We start from the raw sequence: 12,054 nt of genomic DNA, 5'->3' as shown, positions 1-12,054 counted from the left end.
TATCATAGCTGGCACCTCATTATTTCTGCAGTCATCTGTGAATCTTAATTCGGAGTAGTTTTTCTGATTAGTATATTTTGGAAAACGTAGTCACAAAAAACTGAGGAAGATTTTAAAGTAAATCTCGTACTAAAGTTTGCATTGTTCCTCAACAAAAACATGGTACAGTAAAAATGTCGATTGTTAAAAGTAGACTTCTGTATATAGGTGTATGGCTTGTTAAATTTTGCAATCAATGATTGTTGTTTGGCATACATTTTAAAGTGAAGTAGTGAGTCTCAACGTCCCTCTTTTACCGTGGAATTGCCCAACAATAATAATACATGGTTTTTAAATAGCAATCTTGCTAGTCACTAGTCTTACCCGGGTCTCGAAGAACTTCTCCAAGACCTGTAGCTCCTCCTGTGACCAGGGCCCGGCGTTCTCGGGGGTGACTTTGAGCTGCAAGGTCTGGTAGGTCTTTGGGTTGAGCGCCACGCGACACTTCAACACCTCTGTCTTGAACATGATCACACCCGGCTCATTAGAGTTCACGATGGACAGCTGAAGAGAGAGAGGGGGAGAGAGGCGAGAAAAGGAAGAGGAGAGAAAAGATGATTATAACAGAAAAAAACGACAGACAAAAAAAACTAAAGACAAATACAAGGGAGAGTTTAGTTCCATAAAGTAACAATGTGGAACAATCTACAAAGAGGTATGGACTTTTTCAAAAGGTCAAATTATAATGGAGTAGAATATTAGCCTCCATCTACTGAGACTTGGGTTGCATATTTTCCCTGTATTTTACAAATGTTCCATCCCGATAAATCACTTTCAGTTCATCCACACCGATCTCGACAAACCATTTCTGTATGGACCTCGCTTTGTGCACAAGGGCGTTGTCATGCTGAAACAGGAAAGGCCCTTCCCCAAACTGTTGCCACAGTTGGAAGCACGGAATTGTCTAGAATGTCATTGTATGCTGTAGCGTTAAGATTTCCCTTCACTGGAACTAAGGGGCCTAGCCCGAACCATGAAAAACAGCTCCAGACCATTATCTTTCCTCCACCAAACTTTACAGTTGGCGCTATGCATTCGGGATACTCCTGGTATCCGCCAAACCTAGATTTGTCCGTTAGACTGCCTAATGGTGAAGTGTGATTCATCACTCCAGAGAACGCATTTCCACTGCTCCAGAGTCCAATGGTGGCGAGCTTTACACCACTCCAGTCGACGCTTGGTCTTGCGCACTGTGATATTAGGCTTCACGAACTGACTTGTTGGAAAGGTGGCATCCTATGACGGTGCCACAGTGAATGTCAGAGCTCTTCAGTAATGCAATTCTACTGCGAATGTTTGTCTATAGAGATTGCATGGCTGTGTGCTCGATTTCATACCTGCCTCACATTCAACAGTTAAATTAAATAGCTCTTGGAGTCCCATGCAGGAAAAACTAAGGAGCGTTTTTTAAGGAGAGAGGCCAGCGGAGCGTAGGTGTGTGCGTATTACGCAAAAGACAGGTTATTATGCATAATCCATAATTAATTAGCAAATATAAGGCTAATACTGCATTGAATGTTTTACATAAGAAGTAGGCAAGGACATTATATATAGGGCTATAGATCATTCTAGAACAGGATTATCTATTTTGGATGCAATTGGAATGGAGTTGGAGAGAGAGGGAGAGAGAAAGACTGCTAGAGCGTGCACTGACTTAAAGCAACAATATTCTAGTGATAGGCTGTTTTAAAACTCTGCAGCTGCAATAAAAAACATTTACAAATAAAAAAATAAGGTGACCCCGAAAGCCAGATTGAGATGGGTAAATAAGACATGCCTTCGGTCTTTATATTACTGTAGCCGGATATTACCGGATAAAGCACTAAATAAACTTCAGTTAGTGCTAAATACGGCTGCTAGAATCCTGACTAGAACCAAAAAATTTGATCATATTACTCCAGTGCTAGCCTCTCTACACTGGCTTCCTGTCAAAGCAAGGGCTGATTTCAAGGTTTTACTGCTAACCTACAAAGCATTACATGGGCTTGCTCCTACCTATCTCTCTGATTTGGTCCTGCCGTACATACCTATACGTACGCTACGGTCACAAGACGCAGGCCTCCTAATTGTCCCTAGAATTTCTAAGCAAACAGCTGGAGGCAGGGCTTTCTCCTATAGAGCTCCATTTTTATGGAACGGTCTGCCTACCCATGTCAGAGACGCAAACTCGGTCTCAACCTTTAAGTCTTTACTGAAGACTCATCTCTTCAGTGGGTCATATGATTGAGTGTAGTCTGGCCCAGGAGTGGGAAGGTGAACGGAAAGGCTCTGGAGCAACGAACCGCCCTTGCTGTCTCTGCCTGGCCGGTTCCCCTCTTTCCACTGGGATTCTCTGCCTCTAACCCTATTACAGGGGCTGAGTCACTGGCTTGCTGGGGCTCTCTCATGCCGTCCCTGGAGGGGGTGCGTCACCTGAGTGGGTTGATTCACTGTTGTGGTCATCCTGTCTGGGTTGGCGCCCCCCCCCCCCCCCTTGGGTTGTGCCGTGGCGGAGATCTTTGTGGGCTATACTCAGCCTTGTCTCAGGATGGTAAGTTGGTGGTTGAAGATATCCCTCTAGTGGTGTGGGGGCTGTGCTTTGGCAAAGTGGGTGGGGTTATATCCTTCCTGTTTGGCCCTGTCCGGGGGTGTCCTCGGATGGGGCCACAGTGTCTCCTGACCCCTCCTGTCTCAGCCTCCAGTATTTGTGCTGCAGTAGTTTATGTGTCGGGGGGCTGGGGTCAGTTTGTTATATCTGGAGTACTTCTCCTGTCCTATTCGGTGTCCTGTGTGAATCTAAGTGTGCGTTCTCTAATTCTCTCCTTCTCTCTTTCTTTCTCTCGGAGGACCTGAGCCCTAGGACCATGCCCCAGGACTACCTGACATGATGACTCCTTGCTGTCCCCAGTCCACCTGGCCATGCTGCTGTTCCAGTTTCAACTGACCTGAGCCCTAGGACCATGCCCCAGGACTACCTGACATGATGACTCCTTGCTGTCCCCAGTCTACCTGGCCATGCTGCTGCTCCAGTTTCAACTTCCACCTGACTGTGCTGCTGCTCTAGTTTCAACTGTTCTGCCTTATTATTATTCGACCATGCTGGTCATTTATGAACATTGAACATCTTGACCATGTTCTGTTATAATCTCCACCCGGCACAGCCAGAAGAGGACTGGCCACCCCACATAGCCTGGTTCCTCTCTAGGTTTCTTCCTAGGTATTGGCCTTTCTAGGGAGTTTTTCCTAGCCATCGTGCTTCTACACCTGCATTGCTTGCTGTTTGGGGTTTTAGGCTGGGTTTCTGTACAGCACTTTGAGATATCAGCTGATGTACGAAGGGCTATATAAATACATTTGATTTGATTTGATTTGTAGCATAGACTTTTACAAGAAAAAAAGTTACCATGATGAGATAGGTCTACATGCATTGTGAACTGCCTGTCCCAACCTGAACGGTGATGATTCATCATGCAGAGGCTGTAGAGAAGCCAGATTTACACATCGCATATCATTTAACAGTGAGATTTCACACCGGTTTCTCTGATTTATTTATCCCAGGAAAAGGGAGTGGTATTGGACGGTAAATCCCGGTAAATGGGTTCCCGCCATAAAACCCTAAGCCATTCAACCTTAACTCAGACTGCTTGGGTTGAGGGTTTGAGAGATCCAAGGTTGGAAAAAAGCTTTGGAATAAGGGACAGCCCTGCTGAGAGCCTCTACAGAGGAATATGACAGAGATGAATTTGAACTGGATGAGAGTGATAGCTGGTTAAGCTGAAGAGGTATGAACAAGGTATGAACAAACATTTGATTACAAAGGTAACACTCACGTTAACCTCCAACTGGATGAGATGAAGAGAGACAGAGAAATGGAAGGATGAAAAGGAGAGAAGTGTGAGGAAAGCCAGAAATATGTTCAAAACAAAAACCAGAGTGAGGAAGGGATGGACAAAGATAGAGACACACACACACTGAACAAGACAGACAGATGGACTAAACCAAGATGAGCCAACCGCAGATCTCCACCACTCACATTGGGTTCTAGTTGGATGATCCTCTGCAGGTGGCGTCTCATGATGACCGAGCCCAGGAAGCGCTCCAGCGGCGAGCAGAGGTAACTTCCTGCCAGGCCCGGCACCAGGCAGGGTGTGGGCGAGGGCAGCAGCAACACGTGCAAGGCATTATGGGTGAGGATGGTGGGGATGGAGGCAGCCCAGGAACGCTGAGGTAGCTTACGGGGCGGGGGCATACTGCTGGGTATGGCCCCGGAACCTGGAGAGAGGAGCGGACAGTACCATTAGCCTAAGGAATGGTGAGACTGAACATGTCCTTAAAGATGATTATTTTTTAAATATACATTCGTGCAACGGTCTTAAAACCTCACTAGGGTAGGGGGCACTATTTTCCCCTCCGGATGAAAAGCATGCCCAAAGTAAACTGCCTGCTACTCAGGCCTAGAAGCTATGATATGCATATAATTAGTTTAATTAGCATATAATTCTAAAACTGTTAAAATAATGTCTGTGAGTATAACAGAACTGAAATGGCAGGTGTAAACCTGAGGAAAATCCATCCAGGAAGTGCCATTACTTTGAAATGGCTGTTTTTCCAATGAATGCCTATCCACCATTTAAAGGGATAGGACCCAGATTCCGTTTCATGTGGCTTCCACTAGTTGTGAACAGTCTTTAGACATTGTTTCAGGCTTTTATTCTGAAAAATGAGGGAGAATGACAACTTTGAGCCAGTGGATAGTGGGATGTCCCCAGAGCTGTTTCCTGCGCCCGACCGAGAGCGCGCCTTTCTTGTTTTTCTTTTATATTGATGACGCTAATGTCCGGTTTAAATATGATTGATTATTTATTTATAAAAATCGTTTGACGATGTTTCTACAAACGTTACGGATACTATTTGGAATTTGTCTGCCTCTTGTGACGCATTTGAGCCATTGGATTACTGAACAAAATGCACCAACAAAATGGAGGTTTTTGGATAAAAAGAGGAACTTTATCGAACAAAACAAACATTTATTGTGTAACTGGGAGTCTTGTGAGTGCAACCATATGAAGATCAAAGGTAAGTGATTAATTGTATTGTTATTTCTGACTTTGACAAATCTACTTGGTTGGTAACTGTATGTAATGTGTGCCGAGTGCTGTCCTCAGATAATCGCATGGTTTGCTTTCGCCGTAAAGCCTTTTTGAAATCTGACACGGCAGCTGGATTAACAACAAGGTAAGCTTTATTTTGATGTATTACACTTGTGATTTCATGAAAGTTAAATATTTATAGTAATTTAATTCGAACTTGGCGCTCTGCAATTTCTATGAATGTTGACCATGTGGGACACTACCGTCCCACACCCCCTAGAGGTTAACATCCCTTCAATCTTTGTAAAAACATTAGATTTTCAGTGGATTGTCAGTCAGTCAAGTGTTTATGTGATACTCACTCGAGCCAGTGCGTGGGGAGTGTGAGGCGTCGGGGATGGGTGAGTGGAGTGAAGGGTTTCCAGGGGACATGCCATGGATACGAGCCCCAGGAGATGGCCCTGATACCTGGGGAGAGCCTGGCCACTGGCCCCTCTGGCTGGGAGACACCATGGCATAAGGGGAGCTGGGGTCCAGAGCACCTGGGAAACAGACACGTAGCCAGACGCATACCACCATCATCATCATCATCAGTAGCGTCCACTGATATCATCATCCTTATACTCTTCATCATTCATTGTCATGAACCCATTACAGTGTACTCAGAAAATCACAGACAAATTTTTTTACTCTCTCAAACACTCACTGATTGACAGAACTTTCTCTCTCCCATTAACTCTAAAAACTCTCCACAGTTAAACCACCAACGTGACCCACTGCCCAGTCAACATGGGGTTCTCAACCACTTCAAAACGGACTAAACAGGTGTCAGAACTATCAGAGAGACCGGTGAGCAACATCCCAGGGACAAGTCCCGGTCCATGGGCTGGGAGGTTGGTCTACAGCCCTGCCCAGTCCCATCCTCAGCCTACCCAGAGACAGCGTTCTCTCAACCTGCACCAGGGTCTGGCTATGGTTATACTCCATGGAGGACCCATCCATTCAGCCCAGCCTGCTACAATCCAGCCCCCTCTACCCCAGTCCAGCCTCATCCTTACTATCCTCTAACCCAGCCCAGTCCCATCCTCTAACCCAGCCCGGTCTGTCCCTGTGGTCAGTGCGTTGCGCCACTTACCATGCGGGCTGGCAAAGCTGGTTGGGCCCATAGCTATGCCAAGAGAGGAGGGAGAAGGGGTGGGCCCAAAGGGAGAGGGAGCCCTCAATGCTCCGCTAGGGGAGCCCGACGCATGGATGGTCCCTGCGCACACACACCACACCGACCAATAAGGCTCGTCAGACACGGGCCAATAGGATCAGCTCACACACACACACACACACACACTCGCATACCAGGATTTCCGTTAGCCGGCAATTGCCAGCTTTTTTTTTTTAAACTGTTGCCGGCCAAAATGACCAATTACAAATTAATTATTTTTATTCATTGATGGAATTACAAGTCGATGGAAATACATTTGACAGTTATGCTTGCTGGTCTATAGGTTCATTTGCATAATTTAGTGGAATTAAATTGGACTGTGTATTTTTGTTAGTCATCATTTATCTTATTATTCAAATACCAATACAACTAATCACATGTGCACAGCATACAGATCCTATTTTGAGGGGGATTTGTCCTGCAGCTCCTCAGCTGGTTGCTGCTGGAGTAAAACATGTGCTTTAATAAACCCATTCATTGCGCAACAATTCTAAATGTAATTGAGTGTTAAAAACAGTTTTGGTGCACGATAAAAATAACTATTTTGTATTTCTCAACTGGTAATTGAAGCGCGACTCCCATTCACCATTCAAGTGCAGGCAACATGCCATCAGCGCATTACCCACCACTTCACAATGTGAGCTGGAGGCAGTATGAATTTTGAAAACAAACTTAATTGTTTGCAACCTGAATGGCAATTATAGAGTTAAGTTCGGTGAAGCCTACAAATTCATCCTGCCATTTCAATCTGTTTATCATATGCGCATTTTCATGGAACTGTTAATTTAATACAAGTTTACATTTCTCAAAATCATTGTCACGTGGTTAATCATAAAAATCTGAATTAAATGATAAAAATCTCAAAGTTAAAAGTAAACTAAAGGGAGATCCCCTGAGACCATCCCCTGCCATACGGACACATTGATACAACGTGATCCATTAGCAACGAAAGAAATGAGCACATGGAACTCAGAGCCTATTGGCCAATGCAGCACTAGGCCTGTTGCTCTAGGCCCATTGCTCGTTCACACCGGCGATTGTTGTACAGATTTTTCAAATAGCTTACTGTGTGGAACTATAGTTAATAAATTATCATGTGCAATGGATGTAAAAAAAAAAAAGTAAAAACACTCCTACATTTCTGCGTAGTAGGCCAGGTACTTCTACGTGTGCTCAGTCACGCGCGCTCCCTCAACATTACACCGATATAGAAACCAGACCCATGCTCATTGTGCACAAGGGCAAACAATTCACACAATGAATGCTCAAGAATTGTCGGGAGACAGCTGAGCGGGAGAGAGAGAGAGACTAGGCTATATCTTGGCCACACACCTCTCCCCTTGTCTCCAAATTTTTAAATTATACTCAATTTACTCAGATACATATTTTAGATGCTTTTCACTGACAGACGCAAGTCAATAATCAACCAGGCCTACTGCTATGCGCGCTGCCCAAATTGCGGGCTTCCCAAATAGGCATAAGCCTACGAGCTAATGATCCTTGATCCCTCTGTGGCCAAGTCATGCTTTCTGGTGAATGATTTTATTTATTTCTGTATAGACAGGAGTAATTATATAATTTTGGTAAATCCTAATATTAGCAACCCATCCTAGTTGTTGCATCTTTAGATCCCCCATCTAAGTTTCTAAAAGAGATTTTCATCTCAGTCACATATGGAACCACTATCAGGCACACTGCTTAGAATGGTGTTATCCCAGGGACACTGCTTAGAATGGTGTTCCCGCAAATTACATTTTCGCAAATGTTTGAAAATTAAGTTTAATTGGCTGCTTCATTACATGTTCTGTTAATAATTTACTCTTAGATGTAAAGTCCCCTGTTTAGGGGACCGGCCTGGTATCGGTACCTACCGACATTTTCGCTTATAAATCGATCATAGATCGAAATGGCTTGCATTGAGCGATAGCCCTGGTTCCCACAGAACAGTAGTATATTTGTGTAACATAGAATGTTAAAAATGAAACCACTGGGATGTCCCTCCTACCATTTCTTTCGCTCTTCCGACTATCCATCAACTCCTGGCTGAATCCTGCGTCACAGCTGTTAAGTTCATGTTTTAAGTATCCCTATATTTCTGTCATTACGGGGCTCACTCTGTCAAGAGTGCGCCTGCGCAGGAGGTTTGGTTGTTGATGGACCTAGCCTTGAATGGAATGGCTACCTTGTGTGTTCATACAGTATAGTAAACTTTGTTCAACTGTAACCTTCTCATTGTGTCATTTTGAGTTAACAGCCACTTACAAAGCACATGCCTGCAATCATTACATCGTAGCGCAGCAGGAGAGAGTGGTTTTATCTCTATAATACATTCAGACATCAATTTATAGCAATTAATATAACATCATTAATTTATTTTTTAAAAAATTCAACACTCAATGACGGATAAGATTAATGAGATGAAAGGCGAGTTCCTAACGAGTTCAAGAAGCCAAGCTAGAGCTCTGTGAGACGTTCACAGCGATGGGGGCAGAGGTTTGGCTCAAGCGAGACCTTAGGCAAATACGCACACTAAACATACAAATGCATATTTTGCAGATAAGGAAGGTGAATTCTTATAGCTAGTAATTTTACAATTTGATTATACTATATTTAGACAGTATAAGTAATTTCAAGTATTATTCATAGTTTTTTTTAATAGGAAGAACATCATAAAAATATTTAATATTGTCATAATATTCGTATTGTATCCTCAAATGTAATTACACCTCAGCAATTCATAACTATTTTTACCAGAAAGGTGAGATTTGAACCTTTCTTATAGTATGCAGCATTACTAGTTATTGTTGATAAATAATTACTTTTGGGGATTACATAGATTACATTTAGTTTGTTTTAAAATGAATTACCTCATTCTAAATGTGATTTCACTCGTTCTGAGCCCCGTGGGTAGCCGCCCTGGCAGGCAATGCACCCAGAAAGAAAAAAACATTTTATGGCCGGTAAATTAAAATCTTCCCGGTCATGTTGTCTGCCGCCACGTTTTCCCAACAGAAACCCTGTCACATACATTCACTCACACACACGCAAACACACAGGCTGAAGCTGGGCAGCGGCTCTAGGGCTGAGATGGGTGAGCAGGACTGGGTGCATGCTTTCTCCCTTCTGGACTCAACTTTCGCACACACACAGTTTGCCATTCAGCAATGTGCATGACAGCAGTGGCAGGATGAACACACACACAAAGAGAGTGATCACTTAGCGGGTGGATGATGGGTGAGGAGAGGACCAGATAGCATTTGGTCTCTTTCCTCTGCTCCACAGTGGGCTGCCAAGCACATGTGGCACAAAGAGGGAACACACAGGACACACATCCCTCTCACCTGGGGACTGTGTGGGCATCATGGATGGTGAGGGTGCCACGTTGGGATGGTAAGGGGTGGGCGGGGAGGTGAGGGGAGGGTACACCCCCCCAGGACCCCCTCTCATTGTCTGCTGCTGCTGCTGGGCCTGAAATTGGCTCATGAGGGTGTCCATTATGTCACCGCCCACGGGCGAGGGCGGGTTGTCGTCTTCGTTGACAGAGCGTCGCCGAGCATCCTGGTTACTGTCAACAAACATGTTGAGGAACGTCTGGTAGAGAGCGAGAGAGAGAGAATCCTTAAGGGGAACTATACAACAGAATCTAGGCACTTTCAAATTCCTGATACAATCACACAAACCCACCCAAGCCCTCTCCCTTGTACCTTGAGTCCCGGGGCAGGGTAAAAGCCCTCCACGATCTTGGTGTTGTCGAAGAGGCTGTAGGCCCCGTCTCGTATGGCCACCACCCCACGGCTGCGGCAGTAGATGTCGATGCAGTACATGTTGCGGAAGGCCAAGCGGATGTGTGTGGGTGACTGGGGTAGGATGGAGAAACACTGGTAGGCTGTGTTGGTGCGCTGCGTTAGCCCCAGCATGGGCACTGTGGGCAGCTTGTTGATGGCATTCAGAGGGGCCTGGGTGTCCGACAGCACCTTGGGAGGGGAGGGAAGTTAGACAATGAATACAAAATAAATGTAATCGAATTTGTGCCACTTTGGTGGAGGGTTCCAGTGTATGTAAGAGTATGTGCGTGTTCTGCCACTGCATAGTTAGGTTCAAGCCCAGGTATGTGTGTATGCGTGCAATACCTGTAGTAGCTGAACCACAGTAGGGGTCTTGTTGAACATCTCCTGCAGTTGATGCAGTATAATGTTGTGACAGTTACTACAGCCCGAGTTGGGTCCTACTGTCCCCAGAGAGAGATGAAACCTCTGGGTGCTACTGTTCCACTGGATGGTCACCTAGAGGGGAACGAGAGGCGGCAGAGAGAGTCTCAATCAAATCACATGTATTTATATAGTACGTTTTACAAACAGTAAGGAAACATACAAGGCAGGGATTGACACTAAAGCTCTCAAAGGCACTTGTAAATCAATGTCATGTTTTTCTTGCGCAATTGTCATGGTCACTCGCCCCAAAAACATCGGTCTGTTAGACAAATGGTAAAATGTCAAGTACCTCTGTGGTAGATTGAACTGCATCGCTCCTTAGCAGTCATATGAAGGACCATATCTGAATTATATGTAAAAAATAAAAATGGTATCGTTTAAACTATGAATTTTTTGTTGTTTAAATGTTGCCCTTAGGAAAAAAGATTGCAGTCAGAGCACACTGCAAATACTGCGTCCCAATTTTTTTTTTTACTGCAGTAATTTTGCAGTTATTCCGCAATTACTGGATCCAAAATACCACAGGTCGACAGTAGTTACTTTTTTTTGTCAGCCTAAGATTTTTTTTATTACATTCGTCACATCGCTAGTTATACATATGAAAGGAAGTAATAATCACAGAAAACAGTAACTTAGGGGCATGAAAGGTACTTTTTGGGGACCAGCCATGTCTGGGGATAACAAAGATGACATTTTATTTTTGACGAACTCTCCCTTTTAATGATGAGGCGGCAAGGGGGCAGCATTTTCCACAAACCTTTTTCTTATGGAAAATTAATGAAACAGTTAACAATGGCTACACTATGGGACAACTAAATCAAATGTTTCGGCCTATCTTCTGTCTAAACTGAAAAACACTTAGGACTACATGAGTTGCGAGATAATTATCAAAATGGACTGCAAGCACAATTTGGCCCACAAATCGCGCTGCTGAAACAGGTGTAAAATTTGCTTAATATTGGTAGTTGGCAGTCCATTAGGGAGGACGTATTCATTACTCCAATTCTGTTGCAAAACGTTTCATATACAGAATGAAACGCTCTGTTTGCGTCCGTTTGGTTCTAATGAACACAGCCCTGAACACAAAAACAATGATTGATAGGCAGCTTAAACATCTTCAATTCAACCATTATGGGGTTAAAATACATATACATTTGTAAACAGCCACCCACAACAAAGACAATGTGTAAGATTCAAATAAATGGAAGAGCAGCAGTGTGATTCAATAACAAGTGATATCAGTACCACTGTTGTCATCCTTATCTTCAAGCGTTTATTCAAGTTGAATTATCTTTGGATGCCAACAGCAGTCGCACCATTGGAAGACATAGCGTTGACTGTAGCCTACAAAAGCCTATTCCTGCTATTTTCCCTCGATCCATTAAAAGCATATGATGGTTCATCATAGTGGTTTCTGATTTGTGGTCAAACTTGCTCAGGCAGAACAAATTAAAAATTGTGCCTTCTTTCATGAACATAAAGGTGTCAAATCATTTTTGCGAAATTGAGTCAGACACGT

At 44.0% G+C, this 12,054-nt stretch overlaps 1 protein-coding gene across 2 annotated transcripts in view; it reads right to left on the bottom strand.

The window, feature by feature from the left end:
• The window catches only part of med14 (mediator complex subunit 14), a 35,868-nt gene that overhangs the window by 7,810 nt on the left and 16,004 nt on the right, over nucleotides 1–12,054 (bottom strand). The window contains exons 19-25 of one of the 2 annotated variants that reach the window (XM_020461449.2): nucleotides 10,455–10,607; nucleotides 10,029–10,298; nucleotides 9,666–9,915; nucleotides 6,244–6,366; nucleotides 5,471–5,650; nucleotides 4,052–4,290; nucleotides 364–543 (exon numbers count right to left, since the gene is read on the bottom strand). In XM_020461449.2, coding sequence (XP_020317038.2) covers nucleotides 364–543; nucleotides 4,052–4,290; nucleotides 5,471–5,650; nucleotides 6,244–6,366; nucleotides 9,666–9,915; nucleotides 10,029–10,298; nucleotides 10,455–10,607 — 1,395 coding nt within the window. The remainder of the gene's footprint in view (nucleotides 1–363; nucleotides 544–4,051; nucleotides 4,291–5,470; nucleotides 5,651–6,243; nucleotides 6,367–9,665; nucleotides 9,916–10,028; nucleotides 10,299–10,454; nucleotides 10,608–12,054) is intronic. The other variant, XM_031805815.1, reaches the window with a different exon arrangement.

Source organism: Oncorhynchus kisutch, linkage group LG26 (genome assembly GCF_002021735.2).
Source record: "Oncorhynchus kisutch isolate 150728-3 linkage group LG26, Okis_V2, whole genome shotgun sequence".
NCBI lineage: Eukaryota > Metazoa > Chordata > Actinopteri > Salmoniformes > Salmonidae > Oncorhynchus > Oncorhynchus kisutch.
The sequence above is the reverse complement of the archived record's forward strand: the minus strand, read 5'-3'. Positions and strand labels throughout refer to the sequence as shown.